General features: G+C 34.1%; 2 protein-coding genes across 2 annotated transcripts; one reads left to right on the forward strand and one right to left on the reverse strand.

The window, feature by feature from the left end:
- Positions 1-44: 44 nt before the first annotated feature.
- On the reverse strand, positions 45-3,720 carry LOC135681424 (angio-associated migratory cell protein). Its single transcript, XM_065195894.2, has 2 exons — positions 3,328-3,720; positions 45-2,501 (listed from the first exon to the last, which is right to left on the reverse strand). Exons 1-2 carry the CDS (start codon positions 3,623-3,625, stop codon positions 1,552-1,554), a joined length of 1,248 nt encoding a protein of 415 aa, XP_065051966.2. The 5' UTR covers positions 3,626-3,720; the 3' UTR covers positions 45-1,551.
- A 2,075-nt stretch (positions 3,721-5,795) lies between these two features.
- On the forward strand, positions 5,796-16,995 carry LOC135681501 (solute carrier family 35 member F5). The gene is made up of 14 exons (XM_065196008.2): positions 5,796-6,213; positions 7,090-7,269; positions 7,953-8,051; positions 8,634-8,709; positions 9,153-9,203; positions 9,512-9,648; positions 10,254-10,335; positions 10,595-10,682; positions 11,395-11,487; positions 11,715-11,788; positions 12,674-12,836; positions 13,431-13,521; positions 14,368-14,522; positions 15,782-16,995. Exons 1-14 carry the CDS (start codon positions 6,094-6,096, stop codon positions 15,864-15,866), a joined length of 1,494 nt encoding a protein of 497 aa, XP_065052080.1. The 5' UTR covers positions 5,796-6,093; the 3' UTR covers positions 15,867-16,995.
- The last annotated feature ends 454 nt before the right edge of the window (positions 16,996-17,449 follow it).

The following is a 17,449-nucleotide window of genomic DNA, read 5'->3' on the forward strand; positions in this document are numbered from 1 at the left end:
ATGACATGATACTATAAAATCCGAATCGTCGCAGTTCTAACATGTCAAATCTTCGAAAGTCCTTTTATAGTTTTAATGCATTGAAAAAGAAACAAGTACTTTCATTTTCATGATTTGCTAAAATTTGGTCACTTTGAGTTTCTTTTCATCAGAATAAGTTTCCAGTTTAACATTGATAGGACTGGTATACAGTAAAGTTTTCCAAACTGAATTTTGTTGCCAAATATCATTATTGTAGCTTGAAATGAAAAAGAACTTCCGTTAGCTGTAATGTACTGTTATTTTCATATTCATAATGGTCACAGAGTGGTCTTTTGGACCTAGTGGTCGTCATAGTGTTACAATTATGTTTTCTTAGTGCTTAATAAACAGGTCCCCTTTGTTTATTTTTTTCATTTTTCCACCCTCAGATCCTTTAAGAACCCCTAACTGATTAATTTCCACATGTAAATTTTTAGATGCAGAAAGATTTTCTACAACCTAAAGTTTCTTTGTATCTGAAATGGAAAATTTTGTTTCATTTGCTTTAAACATAATGAAGCTGCTTATCATTCAATGTTATTTTTCTCAAAATTATTTTATCCTAAAATTCACCCTTTCTGCTTATTTTGATCCCCTCTTGTTAATTGAAAAGCTTTTGATACCCTCATTAAAATTGAAACCCCTATCTTTATTAGACAACAAGGAGTAATGTAGTATAATGTTAAAACATCCTTTAATGGAATGCATTAAAACAGAATTTGTATAAAATTTGATAATAAACTTCAGTTTAATGAAGGATTATAACTTAAAAAAATGAATGGAAATAAAAAATTGTCAATGTACATGTGATATTTTTGTTGTGCACATCTCCATGAACCATGGTACAGTAACAACTCTAAATTTCTCATTTGCCTTTTCGTTATTGTTATGCAGCAGAAGGTTGGCAGAGGACACGTATAAATATATTTAAAACAAGTCAATTATCAGGCACGAAGCCAAGGATGGGCATGGGGGGAATTCCCCACCAAAAGTATGGCACTAAAAATGCTTTACATTCAAAGTATAGAATTCTGAATGTTGAAATAGAAACACATAAAATCAGCATATAAAATTACTTATCTTATGACCACACCCAAAAGAATGAGACATGCCCTTTTTGTCAGCAAAAAGCGATACAGCACCCCTCTGAAAATTTTTTGGCTTCACCCCTGTTGCCAGCCCACCTTTTCAGTGCTGGCTTCATCCCTGTCAGTTATGTCTTTCTATTGCAAGCAGTAATGCAATTTGATGAAACATGAATTAATCAAATCAATAAATGCTGTGTTAGGAAATCTAGTGCAATAGATTATGATCAAATGTTAAGTTTAATCATTCTTTTGTGCTGATAAGGATTAAAATAAAAAAAAAATTTGACAACAAATCTTAGCACACATTCTGAATACATTGTGTATCAAGCCTAGAGATGTAACAAAAGCAATTCACATTTACCTTGCAAAGGCATTGTTGAATCTATTTCTGATGACATTAAAATCCAAAATACTTGTCAATTAAAACAGCTTTATGATATGATTAAACTTCAAAAATTTTTGCTGTTCCATCATCACTTGATGAAAGTAAAGTCCTTCCATCTTTTGAAACTTTTAAATCAAGAACTGCTTCAGCATGTCCACACCATTGCTTGAGACATTCTCCAGACCTAATATCCCAAAGCCTCAGAACGCCATCTAGTGCACCAGTGAATATGTGAAATGATACAGTTGGGTCTATTGAAAGTCTTGTTATGCCAGCACCAAGTGGATGTTTACATGAATGTCTCAGTCTTTGAGCCGTGATGTCCCAAATACCTAACACTCCGGACAGAGATCCACTTAAAACATACTGTGTGTCACTTGAGAATGCTACACACTCCACACTGCTGTTTTCTGACTCTTCACCGCTCTGTGGAAACCCGGCCTCAAAACTACATAGCACTTTCCCATTTGATGCACTGATCACCTTAATTGTTGAGTCATAAGACCCTGAAACTAGCAGTGAGCTATTTGCAGAGCTTGATACACAGTTCACATTATCCTTATGTCCAAATTCATCTTTAAGTGAAAACACTTGAGTTGTTGTTTTAAGATCCCATAAAATGAGAGTTCCATTTTCATAGCCAGCAAACAGTTGCTTTCCATTTGGAAGAACACAGCCTGCAGTTGTCTTCTGCCCGCCTCCAGATAGAATTTTACAATCCCCACTTGGTACAGTCATATATATGTCCCCATCAACAGTGCCAATAAACAGGACAATGGCAACAGGATGCCAAGACATCCACTCAATATCTGAAAATTCAAACCCCCACTTTAAAGACCCATCTGCAACTGTCCAAACTTGTACACAACCACTCATATCTGCAGTTGCCAAATATTTGCCATTATTACTGAACTCTACAAATGTGACAGAATCTTTGTGTCCTGAAATTTCTTTGATTACATCACAGTTGTCAGTATTCCACAGATATGCTTTGTCATCCTCAGCACCTAAAGGTTTACCAACAAATATTGCTAAGCAGTGATTGAATCTAATGGGAAGCCCAATGCGTGAATATATACAACAACTGATTTTAGTTAAGCATTTCCTGTTAACAGTGGCAAAACAGGATCCCTATTTGGAGTTTTAAAAGGTTATAGAAACTGCCAAAAAATAAAACTTGCATGCAAAAAGCTCAAAATCGTTTAAGGTAAATTTTCACATGATTTACTGTTAGAGGGGGGTATATATGCAGATTTGGGCAAAAAGGATAATGTTGGTTTCAGTTCAATTCGAAAATATTCAATACACATAAATACACGCTTTCTTTTATAAGGAGCCACTTTATAAGGAACCTACATGTAGAAGGCCAAAATATTTGAAGAACTTAGGTATACTCCTAAAAACGAAATCCCTAAGGAACTTTTCGATTTGATTAATTTTTATGACTGCGAGCATCAAGAACTGAAAAGCTGGTTTCATTCATTTGCAGCCAATATTCGCATAGATTGTTTGCTATTCGTGTGTCAAGTGCTTCATTTAGCATTTAAGTGTTAAGGCTTGTTGTAGTCAAAACAAATTAAGGAACTATTAAGGAACTTTTGGTACTACAATTTAATTATTTGAGGTCAACGAATAAGGAATTTTTCGGAACTAGGCCTTGAGGTAGGTTCCTTATAGAAAAAAAGCATGTAATCTAAAAAAATCATGTAATGAAAACCTTGGCACAACAAGCAACCTTTACAAAAGAATGTAAGTCTGGGTGCGGATAATGTACTGGAAGTGAATGAAAATGTAAAAATACAATCAATGTTTTTACTATGTATTTGTAATTACCTGAACCTGCCATTTTTGGATCGGCTGGATTTAATGCGATACAGAAAACCGATCCTTTATGCTTTTGAAAGGTAATTTTTGACTCATCTTCGATTTCAAAGTCGTCTTTCATTTCAATCTCGTCCTCTTCTTCCCCATCATCCAAATAACCCTCCGAGTTCTGGTTTAGGCCCATGTCTTCTACACCTTCCTCCAAACCATCATCATCCGTTATTTCAATAACTTCAACAATGTCATCTTCATTTAAATCGATATCTTCATCAATAGATTGGTCTTTTGGTGGAGGTTTCTCTTCCATTTTACTGGCAATCGGGGAAAAATCAATGTTAAAACACGAACATTTGGAACACCACGCTGCTGAATTCTGATGCTTTAGTTTAAAACGAGACCATTCTTGGAGAACGAGACTACTATAAGGTAATAATTGATAGTTGCATTTTTTGGAAATTTTGGGAGACCAAGTTGCATGTTTTATTGACTACCGTAAAATATCTTTTTAGCCCCCCTCTCTTATTAGCCCCCCTATTCAGAAGCAAAAATTTAATTGCCCCCCCCTCTCAATTTAGCCCCCCCCCCCAATTTTCACTGACGCTGAAATAAGTAAACTTGACAAAAACAGAGATTTTCATTTTATTTATTGGTCATTCAATACTTGGAATCCAATCAAAATTCACATTATGTCTCTTCCAGTCACGACAGATCCGAAGACAAAGATTTAATGTGCATTAAGCACGGGCCATGTGAAAACCTTTTACCAAAATTACAGGCCGTTGGTACTCCGAGGGATGAAGTCGACCTTTTCGAATGCTCAATTTCAGAAGGCGACATGGCCCAAGAAGATATTTTAGAATTAATAATTGATGACGCTGACAATATAATTGATATAGAAGGCTGATTTGATGTTTTTTATTTCGCAAATGATAAAAAAATTAGTTTGCCACATGGTTTTTATTACAAAATATTTATTAAGCCCCCTCTCTCAATTTAGCCCTCCCTCTCTTATAAGCCCCCTTCTAAAGTGCTGAAAAACAGTAAGCCCCCCGGGGGCTAAAAAGAGAATTTACTGTATATCTTATTAATCTTAAGTACCTTTTAACACAGCAATATATTTTGAACCAGGGTAGATTATTTGCTTGAATGTAGAACAGAACGCATTTATGCCAGTTAGATAGGAGAGACTTGAATACTATGGCATAAAAGGAACTGCCCTAAAATGGTTTAAATCATATCTTTCTAACAAAACCCAGAAAGGAGGTGTTAACGAAGCTCTATCCGGGCCCCAGTCTATAACTCGTGGTGTCCCCCAAGTAAGTGTATTTGGCCCCCTTCTTTTTCCTCTAGATATAAAAGACATGCCCCCTGCTTTCCTTACGCATTCTTAAATTTTTCATCTTTTTTTTTAATTTTTAACTTTAACGCCAATACGGTGCAATGCTTTAGCATTTTGCTCAATTAAATAAAAGAAATTAAGTTGGCCACTGCAAAGTATGAAGATGAGATGATTTTTACCTAGTAAACCAGTAACTCAACCTGCCCTGACAAGTGAAAGAATTTACAACACAACAAACTACCTACTCTGTCTGCCAAGGGTAGCTGAAGTTATATTCTCATCAAATTCCTATCTGTTACATTTTACAGCTAACCAAACGAAATTTTTAAATTCCTTATTTCAATCTTTTTACATAAAGAATTTAAAAATACATGATTATGCTATAAGGCCCATGCCACGAACTTGAAAGTGAGGGGGCTAAGGCTAGCAAAAGTAGGGGGCCATAGCTTCTTTCCCCTTTTACTGCAGCTTTAAAACTACTTGCTTCGCAAAAAGTGGGGTGGACCCTGTGCTAGCATCTTTTTCTCTCATTGAAACCCACTCCAACTTGAAAAAACTGTAGGTAATGAACGAAAAATGTTTCAACATGGCTTTAGGCTAACAGGCTATCCCGGGACTATTCCTCAAAGTCGCAAAGTCAAACTTCATTATCACATCTTATAGCAAAAATTCGAAATCTAAAATTTGTATTAAGATAGATGATACTCCAGTCCCAGTTAAAAACTACATAAAATAATTAGATGTTTTGACTGATAATAAGCTTAACTGGAAATTTTGAAAACTAATATGTGCCGAAGAAGTAATTCAAAAAAATAAACAAAGAATGCTACAATGTGCGGAGGGAAACAGAAGAGACAATGTATAGCTGTATGTGTGCTGTGTGAAAAATTTTTTTGTCCCAGGTCCCAGTCTACAGAATTTCATTTTCTGTCAAAAGCCTAATCAAAAATAACTTTTGCACACTTTAAGCAGCTAATGACAGAACTTACAAAAAGAACAAAACAAAGACAACAAAATAATTTACTAAAATACTTGTAAAATCTAACAGTCGATATTTTTGTAACCCGTTTCAACTTCGCGAGTTGACCAGGATTTGACCTGGCACGTGAATTGGGATAGAGATTACTAAGAATTGAGAACGAGGTTACAAAAGTGAATATATTTAGATCTGTCGGCGATAACGTAACTAAAGTGAAACTTTTATTTCTCAAAGTTTAGAAGCTATTAGATACCGTATTGTGTGTTTAGGGGTTAAAGAAGATAGCTGAAAGGATTCTATTTATTTCTCTTGTCAACATCGTGCACGACATTCCCAAGGAAGCGGCAGAACCGATTCTAAAGATCAGCCTCGAACGAGTTGGGATGCGTGCAGGCCGGTCAGAATTGAGGAAAATGGGTGAAAAGTAAGCCGAAACTGAAGAACTCTAGGAGCAGAAATGGGTTGCACCTGTTGCAGAAAATTGTTTGCTAGCGTGAGGAACAGAAGGTTTCTTTTAGGGGTATTTGTGTTGTCATTGGTTGTTGTTTTGTGGGTTGGCTCATCAGAACTCACTAAGGTTGGTTTCTCTATTCAATTTTTCAATTTCATTTAAACAAACAAGTTAAAGTTGTAAATACAAAATACGTGTTCAAGAAAAGCTACAATAAAACTTATTTAGATCTATCTTCATTACAATAAATCTCTAGCTTGACATTACAATTTTACTTGTTGTTTAGGACCCTTAAAAAACTCTAAAGAGAGTTATCGAGCTAAGGCCCCCAAATTAATCAAACATTGCTAGTTAAAACTGATTGAAATTTGATAACAGTAAAAACAGTATAAATTCAAAAGTGTGAAAAACAAAAGACTGCAAAAAAACTCTGCTAAGCAGTATGATGGAGAATTTGTGAAACTGCCATAAGAACTCTAATCCTTTGCAAAATAGCATTAGCAAAACCATGTATATCTAATCTTCTAGGCTGCTTTTGTTGAAATTTATAGGTTATTTTATGATCCGTTTTATTCCTCTCTAAAATGTGTTTACTTGCATAGTTGACTTTTTTTAGAAAATGCCTTTCCTTTGTTGAAAAGCACAGTGAAAGTCAAATTTTTGTGAATTATCTCTTAATATTGTATCAGAAATATTAAATCTTTATTTCTATGTATCTATCAAAGAATTTTTTAATTTATGACTTTCCACTAAGCATTGGCATAATATCTCCTCAATGACACAAAAATTGTTAGATGGAGGAATTTTGACTTCCAACAAAAAGCTATAATATCATCTTCTTAATTTTCAGATAGGGTTAGCATGCTCTCATGGAGGGGGCACAGTAAAATAGCTCCATCCCTGTATATTTGGTAAGCCTTCTGGATTAAAGTGCAGATTGCACCCTTGATTGGTAAGGAAGCATGTAAAATTGAAGTAATGAATCTAATATTCTTTTCACAGTACATCTTTGGAAATCTGGATTTTGACAAGCCATTCTTTACAACATACACAAAAACAATTCTTTTCATGTTCTACTTTATTGGTTTCCTTTTCTACAAACCATGGCAGCTTCAATGTGGTCTTTGCATCATGCAGACCGCACCTCTGCATGTAAGAAAGCAGAAACATTTTGGGAGAGAGGTAAAGAGAACTATTCCTCCTGTATTACTTACCTGTCTTACATTATTATCTTTAAGCTAGGTTTGACTTTCAAATGTGTATTTAAATTGTGCAAATTAGTCATTATCATTTCATTTCCTCTTCATTCCAGTTTCATCTTTCAAAATCATACAATATAAAGGAGGGCATTAGTAACTTCAGTATTGAAACCTGCCCTGCCTTGTAACAAATTCAATAGAAGATTATTAGAAGTTTTTAAAATTAAAGTGAGCAAGATAAAACTACCAACAGGAAGGGTAACTGCTGCATTTCAACTTTATTAATTTTTGCTACCCATTTTTAGGGATGATCTGACCACTGAGTAACCTCTTGTAAATAAACATGATATGAGTGCTTAGTCAATTTGTAATGATGGTTTAAATATCATCATGTCTTTTTTCACACTTCATTAATATAAAATGATTGGCTTATAGTTTGCCAAAGCAAAACTTGGAAGTTCTGTTCATCCCACAAGATTTAATGCAGAATAGGTTAAACAAAAAAGTTAAACACTCAGGTTATTTTGTAGTTCATAAGCCATTAACAGAAAAAGTCCTTTGGAAATTTATGTGGTATTTTACAAAACCACTTCAAGAAAATTTTTTTAATCAGTGCAAAAGTCAACTGTGAATGTATTTTTATAAGTTTGCACTTTTTGTTTTAAGGACCTGAATGAATCCTCAAAAATAAACCCCACTATTGGATCTCTGAATGGCTCAAATTATTCTTCAAGATCAGCATCACCTATTCCTAATCAGTTTCTGGTAAGGAGTGTTAAAATAACCTTTGCTGCTAATCTTTAGTTATGATTCATCCAATGTGTTTGACATTATGATGACTTCACAACTTATAACATGAAAGAAGATTCTTATACTGAGCAGACATGTTAAGTGTTGCTCAGTGCCATGTTCAGTTTGTTCAACTGAGGCTTAACAAGTGTTATTCCTATTGTGACCATTATTATAGAAGAAGAAGACTTTGAATAGATATGTGCCCATGGTAAAAAAGCACCCTTAAGTAAATTTCTTGATATACAGTTTTGCTTTTTGTATTTGAACTAACTTTGAAATATTTGCACAATCGATATACAAGTCAAACATATATATGTAATTATATTTACCAGTAGTAATTCATCAATTTTTTGATAGGTGCCCTCTAGCAAATATAAACCTGCAGGATTTGTACTAAATCCTAGGCTTCTTGGATCAATACAAATCTTTAAATAAGGGCCATTTGTGATTATCCTGTCATTTACATTTGCAGAGTAAGCAAAATATTAATATCATTTCTGTTTGCTTATAGTTAAATAGTTGCATATCAAGTCATACATTATATTCTGTTTGCAGACTGATCCAACTTTTGAAAACATGACTGATGATGACATGAGTTTGACTGGCAGTGAAATGGACATTGCTGACCAAGGTATTTGGAACATTGCCAAATTTTTTTATCATATAATATCTGTATTTTGGAGAGAAAATCTTCTGTGTTTATTCAAAAGGAATATTTTTTATTTCTTGCACAGTTTAAATATAGAAGTAAGAAATGGGTAATTTTAATGTGGTTCTAGAAGGTGGTATAGCTTTTATTCTTGCTTCAGGAAGTAATGCCCTGTGCAATTCTTTCAAAAGAGTAAATATGGAAAAATGAGTAAATTTTTAACTATAGTGAAAATCATTATTTATATTTGCCAATGAAGAAAATGATGGTTACATGACAGTGACGTATCATACTACTTTATTTATATTGTAGGCTAAAAAACGTTTTAAAAGAAAAAGATTTGTGATTTGGGTATGACATAGATATTTTATATTCAGCTATAATAAAATAAAGTTACCTGAAGTTTCTGTTCCCCCCCTCACCAGCAAGGAGGCATGTTAGATTCAACAGGACGAGAGAAATCAGGCATCTTACAGGTAAGATATCTTACAGTTGATTGTAAAAAGTGTTTTATATTTTAAACTTTTTAAAAGCATTTTAGTTGCACACAAAAGTTATTATACCATCATTTTCTGCCATTACTTGTTTTTCACTAATGACTGTTTTCTAAAGAAAGGGTAAATGTTAAGAAACTTTTTGCAGATCCTTAAAGTTTTTGCCACCATCCTATCACAAACTTGATTTGAGAGAAACATTTGAGAGTCATTTATTGAAAGAAATTTAGATTGGAGTATTAAGGTTATTAAACAATCCTACTAAGGTTGGCTTTTTCTTAATTTTGCAGAAAAAGATTCACATGCTGCAATGTTAGCAAGACTGTCCTATTCAAGCATTGAAGATTTAGAGGAAGTTCTTAATACTATCAACTCTAGAGTTCCATTTTCGGACACCATCAGACTTGCTTTCGTTTTTTGTGTTTTGGTAAGTCTAGAACTAGTAAAAACTAAATTTGGTTTATTGCTTAAAACCATTTATTACTTAAATAGTTTATTGCTTAAGTTTTTCATTCTAATCAATGGTAGGCTAATAAACAGTTTACAACGTGCTAACAAAACAGATTGAAGCAAGGAGTCATACCTAGAGAAACTCTAAAAGTTTACAATTTTCCAGTAAAATTTCTCTAAAAGTTTAGTCTTCTCATACAAACTGTTTGTCTTGAATAGCTTTTGATGACAAGTAGCATCCCTTGCATCATAGAAAGTCAGTCAGTTCACCTTAGCCTGAAACAGAAAGGTTCCCACAGCTTTTTCCCATTTTCCCGATTTCCCCATTTTTGATATATGCATACTTTTATATTAACTATCATGGCTATCCGATATTCATCCAGCAATCATAAAATATCATTTTACTTTGCTGTAATATTATACCTATTTTTCATAACTCGTTTTTACATTTTTCAGTGCTCGTCTTGTGACATACCTATGCTATCATTTCTTAGGTATTTTTTCGAGCTACTGTATTGTCTAAGAGTTTGTGTTATGTGGTATGTAAAGTTGGTGTGAGCTGTTTCTCATTTTATTTCCTAGTGGATGTGTGGATCATTCTTCTACCAAGCTGCTCTAGCACACACATCTGCGGCAGCGACAAACATACTATCGTCAACATCAGGTAGTCACTTGTTGAAGATGTTTCCTAAGTGTATGAAAAAATAATTTTTCTTGGTACTGCCCTTTTTAATTCATTAGTTGTGTAGTTGAATGTCAAATCATGGACCAGGAAACTGCCCATTCTTTTTCAAACGCGGTTAACTTCATCGCGCATACAGATTAAGTGATGAATTGCATTAGACCTGAAATTTGACTTTATAATTTTAAACTATCGTCTGCAATTCTAGGCACTTGTGTTAAATCATGTTCTGCTTTTTCAGGCTTCTTTACTTTGATACTGTCCTCAATCTTTCAAAGCTCTGTTATGGACAAATTCTCATTATCAAAACTTGTTGCTGTTGCCGCCAGGTATTTTTTCAAGGAATTTGATCCTCTGATTTGTCTGCCAATGCTTTTTCGTCATCTTTTCTTAAGTTGTTGGGGATCCAATGATGCCCCTGTAGCTTAGTTCTGTATGTATTTCAGTTTTTCAGCCAACACGTTTGGTCAGGCTATTTGTTTTGTAACTGTTAGCAGTAAAACTGTCTATATTCTGAATATGACGAAGCCTTTATTTTATAGCAACACCTTTGCAGCTATATCATAAAGTTCAATATTTCTTAAGTGTCAAAGAAAACTTGATAAATAAAAACACAACTGTCACACTCTTATAAAGGAGAAATATGATGCATAAAGGAGATAGCAATCGATTGTGCGATGGCATGAGGTTATCGGATGCCGTGTTTCCAGTGTATAACTTGTTGGTTATCTCCAGTAAGAGTCTCCACATGCGTATAATCATTTGAGGAAACCAAAGACCCTACCAAAAGATTTCTATAGCCACTTACAGGGCTGTTGGCAGCCAGGGTCCCCAGGACCTAAAGCGCTCAGAAGAATGTTTTGCTGATGCTAGAGAATTATCAGTCATCATAATAATCTCTACTAAGAATCTGTTATTTTTAGAACAGAGTATTTGATAGGATTTAACCTCCTCAAATAGAGCTTTTTCCAACCTTTCCTGATAAGGCTTAAGACTCAATATGGAATCCATGAACTGTTGACTTTTCTCTCTCTTTTTAAGCATTGGGGGAATTACATTAGTATCGCTATCAGATCCAAGTAACCATGGCAGTATAAACGAAGGGGCGATATTTGCATTGCTATCAGCTCTGTGGTAAGTCGATATGTCTTTTGTTTTCTCCAAATGATATCACTTTAATTGATAACGTTTTAAAAGTGAAGAAATCGGAATCTTTATGCAAGTTCCGAGGTCTTTGAATTAAAATCCTTTTCTTGAAGCTGGTGGTGCTTGCACACGTGGTGCTTTGAAACGAGTTATCTTCCATAAACCACACAATTCCCAAAAGCTTCTATTTTTGAAGATACTTTTTCTTTCAACAGCTATGCTTTGTACCTCGTGTTGCTTACTAGAAAGGTAGGCAAGGAAAAAACTTTGGACATCCCTTTATTTTTTGGTAAGTTTTGCATTTCAGTGCTCTTCACTTTGATCAAAGTAACCCCTAAAGCTCTTAAGAGGAGCAATTTAAATCGACCCAAAAATGGTCTTACTACCTCGAGTCAAAATATTTTTTGCGCTGTATGACCCCTAGTATCCTATGATAGATGGATATTGGCAATAGCCTTGATGTCAACAGTAGTGTTAACAATTTTCAGATATAGCTTGCAGATAATTGAAACATTTTTGACACTTTTTATGTTCGCTTTGAAAGGAAACTCGAAGCAAAGCAATTTTTCATGCAGAAAGTACTGAAATATTTTAGTCCATATTAATGCCAATTAGCATGTGCTCGTGCACACAACAAGCATGCTTTTCTATGTCAGCTGCCATTCTTGGCAATCACTCGAGACTCTTGTTGTAAAAAAGTTAAAAATTGAAGAAAGTTGACAGGGATGTGCTTTGACAGCAGCATCTTTCTGATATGTTTTTCAGCAGTCAACGTTTTTTAATTTTTTTGTTAGTCTAGATTTGAAGCAGGCATTGCCTTCATGTGTAGTATTAAAAACATTAAGATTTTCAAAACTGTCTTTTTTCATTTAATATGAAGTATCCAGGCCAAATGAGCACTTAGCTTATATAATGAACAAAAATACTAACAATGTATTACAAAAAAGTACAAAAACCAAGATTATTTAAAATGAAACTAATCATGAAAAAACCGCGGGGCAAATCATTCCGCGAAAATCTCTGTAAACTTTAATTATTCAAAACATTAATTTAAGCCAATGCCTACAGTAAAATACTTTATGCACCTAAGCTTTCGTATTTTTCATCGAATAAAGATTTTCCTTTTTTATGAACCCATTTTTAACTTCGATTTAATTTGCAATTTCTTCTCTAGCTTTTGTTGGTCTTTTCGCTGCCCTTATTTTCTGGCCTGCGTTTTTTATCCTGCATCACACTGGCGTAGAGAAGTTTGAAATGCCTCCTAACAATCAAACATGGTTGTTCATTGTTGTTAATGGCATTTTTGGTACTATCCTTGCAGAACTTCTGTGGTTGTGGTAGGTTGTGACAAATATTTCATGTATAAATTATTTCAAGGTTTTATCATATACAATTTAAGAGGCTTTGAGATTTTTTCACAAGATGCGGTATATATGGGATCCTTTTTAAGGAACAAGATGATTTTCGCAGGCTCATTTTTATGTCTGTTTGCTTTCATGTTGTGATGATTTTCGTAAAAGAACAATTCCAAGTCTTGAAAGCGTAAACTAATAACCAACACGGTGACAAATAGAAGCATCTTGTTTTAGTTCTATTTCAACGTAATTCTTGTATACAACGTTCTATTTCGATATTATATTTGTAAAAAAAGAGTTATGTCTGAATAGAATTAAAATAAGTTGTCTCTCTTTGTTCCCATGCTTGTTCCCAGTTTCATTATTATGCTGCGCTTTCCAAGATCTGAAGGCATAAAATTGTAGAAGTTCCCAAAATTCTATAACGGGTTTGCTAACACTACTTTCAAGAATTGTGGTACAATTAATACGAGAACGTAATTTTGTACTTAAGATTGCAGTCATTTGAGAGTGTTTAGCATGACTGAAGGGAATATGCCGTGACCTTCATACTAAACCCTTGTTTTAATTTTAAAGGGGATGTCTCCTAACCTCCTCTGTTATTGGAACGTTGGCCTTGGGCCTTGTGACACCGCTTACAATGCTTTGGGATATCTTATTCAATAAGGTAACTTCTATTGTCATTTATTTGATTATGACTGAATCTTGTTATTTATTGTAAATGTACGAATTGAAGAGACGACGACAGCAATTACTCTACTATGAAGTAATGATAATGATGCTGTAAGGTTAACGGTCAGTGGTTCTGTTCATGCCATTCGGTGTGAGAGTTTTTGCCAGGCCAATGAGGTATTGCTCTTTGGCTCGTCGAACACTCTCTCGTTTGTCGTTGAGTTGCAGTAATGGTGTTATAGTAAGGTCATTGATGGTATGTTCTGGGCTACAGAAGTGTTCTGCAACACCAGATTTGTCTACTTTTCTGTTGATAATGTCTCATCTGTGTTCGTTAAATCTGTCTTTCAGTCGTCTGCTTGTTTGTCCGATGTATTGGCAGTTCTTGTGTCCGTTAGTTAAACAGCGTCTGCACTGTAATGCGTAAATAACGTTAGTAGAGTTGCAGTCCAGTCTTTGTTTTATGTCGTAGTTTTTTTCGTAGTAGGAAAATTAGGGTGGATTTTTGGGCAAAGTTTTGGGTCATTTGAGCACCTCCAAATTTGTGCACCAAAGAAATTTGAGAAAGTGTTTGGCAAATGTTTTGGTAATTATTGGGCCGTTTTAGCGGACCTTTATTTAGTTTATGGACATTATTGAACACTGAGCTTTCTTCACACTTGAAGCATATCTTTCAAGGTCAAATTCGTTTTGTTTATCCTAGCTAACCATGATGTGTTTAAGGTTGCCTTCTTTATCTGCCTTTCATTTCTACTGTAAAGCACTATATTATAAACCATAATAGAAATTACGACCTGCCTAATTTTGTATCTGTTGATCATGATTCCTTTTTTCATTGTAGATGAAATTTTCTTGGATGTTTCTTGGCGGGACAATTCCCGTTTTTCTCTCCTTCATTGTCGTCACTATATTGGGCCATTATGGGGATTGGGACCCAGTGATGGATGCCCTTAAAGCTTGCTGTAGAGTTTTTCGTCGATGTGAGAAGGAGGAAAGGTAAAATATGTTTTGTCATGAATTAGTTTTTTTACGAAATATCAACTGTATAAAATATTCAATTTGTCATAATTTAGTTACTTTGTGTACACATGTGTATTGGATTTCAATCTACGTTTGATGTGTTTTTTTTTGTATTTGAATGCGCACAATTTTTTCCATAATTAATGTCAAATATTTTCAAAATGGAAAACTTTATGAAAAGGCAAGATGTTACATAAAGAAAGTTTTTTTAAATCCAGGGTATTTAAAATATATCGTCTTTTGTTTTCAAAGAATAATTATTTTGTTCTTGTATAGCTCTTATTGCATTGAGCAATAATTAGAGCATAGATAGGGTAGGAACTAGAGCTGCAGTAATAACTCGAAGATAAAAATCTGTAATTTTCTGTTACTGGCTTTAATGACACCTTTACTTTTCAACTGGGTTCCTATATTGGTATAATACCAGCCTAGTTGTTTATCTACCGTCTATTATATATAGGTATTTACTATTAGTTTAAGAGAAACTTTTGATATCTTCGGTAAGCAATCGAAATAACCCAATCACTCAATATTAAACCACCTTTACACTCCACATCTTTTATGTCAATGATTTTGTTTTGCCAATCATCATTGTTTACTTTAAGTTTTTAATGGTTGAAGAAATTTTCAATTTAAATGTAAACAATAATGGCAAAATTTTCTACTGCAAAGGTAGTTACCAATTGGCTAGCCTGTGTTTGTTAGTAAAAAGACAATCTTGGCTGGACAATTCATAGTCTATTCCTGTAGCAGACAAAGTAATAGGTGCTCCTATTGGAGATAACACAGTACTGTATTTTTACTTCTTAGCCATAAAATTACATAGGTCAACAAATAACCATTATTGTAAGCTTTTAGTATTAAAAGGCTATGTATGTATGTATAATTCGCCACACTAATTGTATTTGCAAGTTATAAAAGCTAAAAAGAATTAAATACAATAATGTAAGTTAACGACAAAGATAAACACCCCTAATTTTAGTGGCAGGGATAACATTAAAAGGTCTAGCTGAACTTTTTCCCATAATGGTGTTTTTCCCTGAGGAATAACAGGAATAAGCAATTGGAAAAAATGATGATACAGAAATTAAAAGGATGATTCTTTTCAATTTCTGTAGGTTTTCTGATCGCCATTATAGTTTATTGCTTTCATTGGCACGTCACTACAACCGGACCTATATTTACCTCTGTTGGTGAACAATGTGTATCATATTTTCATACAAATTACCTTACAGTGTCCGAGAAAATGAGGAACAAAGCGAGAGTCTTATAGAAAACGAAGCTGGATCTTTTGGCGAAGTCGAAATCAAGCAGTCTTGACATTTTAATTGTTAAAATGCATTTTAATTACAAACAATCTCGGTGTAGAATTTGTAAATAATCATTTGTAATTTTTAATTGTTTGCTGTATAGGTGATTTATTTGCAAGGTTTATTTAATTTTCTTAGATAAGACTATTTGTAATGTGATGAAAAATGTTGTTTAAGTGCAATGGTAGAAGTGCAGATTGCAGTCAAATTTGTATTAAAAGGTTTAGAGCTAATGTTTGCACTGGTCACCCCCCCCCCCCCCCCCCCCCTGCTTACTATACAGGCTGGTAAAGGCCCTATTACATTCATCGCAATTAATCTGCCTTCATATATTTGACAATCATAGTATTCACCCTTATTTATTGACATATGCCAAAATGTCTAACATCAGCCGCGTGATATTTTAAATTTTATATGTTAATTTTTGTGGTTCACGCCCATACGCTTTCATGATCCAAGGGTGACTCCTTTTGCAAGTGGTGAGCCAACAAAAAGCTACATATTATTGTAAATTGTTACCAAAAACAAGACACGTCAACTCTTTCATATACTTCATCATGAAGTAACATCAAGGCCTCATTTACCCAGGGGTGTTGCAGATGCTAAACTTGTAGGGGAAGGGGCTTAGTATCGACCTTGCCTGGACATTATTCCGTCAATGAGACAACTGCACAAATGGAGCCTAATATGTGATCAATTTTGTCTGATTAGGGGGGTTGCATCCTTTCTCACCCCTTTATCTTCTATGCCTATGCTTTTATCGATCTCTTAACTTTCGTTGAAGTATGATATTGTGAAAGCGACATTCACAACAAATTAAATGGTTCTTACCGGTTTTGAGCTAGTTTACAGGTCTCGTGATAGTAATAAGCTTTTAATTAATAGAAAAAGGGAATTACGTTTAAATCATTAGTTATAGTTAGACGTAGGTTATTTAGATACAATTTTTCTGTAAATATTTGTCGGGTGAAATGACTGAAATTTTCAGTCACACTACCAATCGTAATATAAATAAATCGCAAAAACCCGGTGATGCATTTCTTGTTTTTCATACTTTCGTCATTTTATTGAATAATTTCAAGCTACTTAAAAAGTTATTAAAGTGTAAGAATCGTGAAATCAACCAACATAAAAGCATAATTTGTTATGTAAGGTAAGCAGTAATAATTTTTTTTGGTTTTGAATTTTATCGAAAAAAAGTTGACTTCGGGATAAAATTTTGTAACCCAAACAGAGCACCGCTATCTATTGATCCATTATCTTACTTCTTTATAAATGTATATACCTTTCTCTAACTTGAAGGCTAATCAATGTGGTGCCGATGATATACCTACGATCCCGGACAAAAATAGTTGAGACTTTACAAGAAAAATTTATGTTTTCTCTTTGCTTTGAAAAATAGCTTTTCCCCTTCCCCAATTCAATGTTGAATGCATGATTTTTAAGCAAAAATGATAGAACTACAAATCCAACATTGCTTCGGGGGGGAGGGGGGATTTGAATAAACAGGTGCAAGGTAAAGTAGAAAATTACAAATATTGCATTTTGTCTCAACTTTTTTGTCCGGGATTGTATGTCATTGTGGGGCACCGT

This window comes from Rhopilema esculentum, chromosome 12 (assembly GCF_057945365.1).
Source record: "Rhopilema esculentum isolate cy_ngs chromosome 12, ASM5794536v1, whole genome shotgun sequence".
NCBI classification, from domain to species: domain Eukaryota; kingdom Metazoa; phylum Cnidaria; class Scyphozoa; order Rhizostomeae; family Rhizostomatidae; genus Rhopilema; species Rhopilema esculentum.

Excerpts from the sequence above, each read along its gene's own strand:
- LOC135681424 (XM_065195894.2), bottom strand. The coding sequence starts at position 3,625 with ATGGAAGAGAAACCTCCACCAAAAGACCAATCTATTGATGAAGATATC. Across the intron at positions 2,502-3,327 it reads TCCAAAAATGGCAGGTTCAG|GTGCTGAGGATGACAAAGCA; the intron begins GTAATTACAAAT and ends GTAAACCTTTAG.
- LOC135681501 (XM_065196008.2), top strand. The coding sequence starts at position 6,094 with ATGGGTTGCACCTGTTGCAGAAAATTGTTTGCTAGCGTGAGGAACAGA. Across the intron at positions 7,270-7,952 it reads AGAAACATTTTGGGAGAGAG|GACCTGAATGAATCCTCAAA; the intron begins GTAAAGAGAACT and ends TTTTGTTTTAAG. Across the intron at positions 8,710-9,152 it reads AATGGACATTGCTGACCAAG|CAAGGAGGCATGTTAGATTC; the intron begins GTATTTGGAACA and ends CCCCCTCACCAG.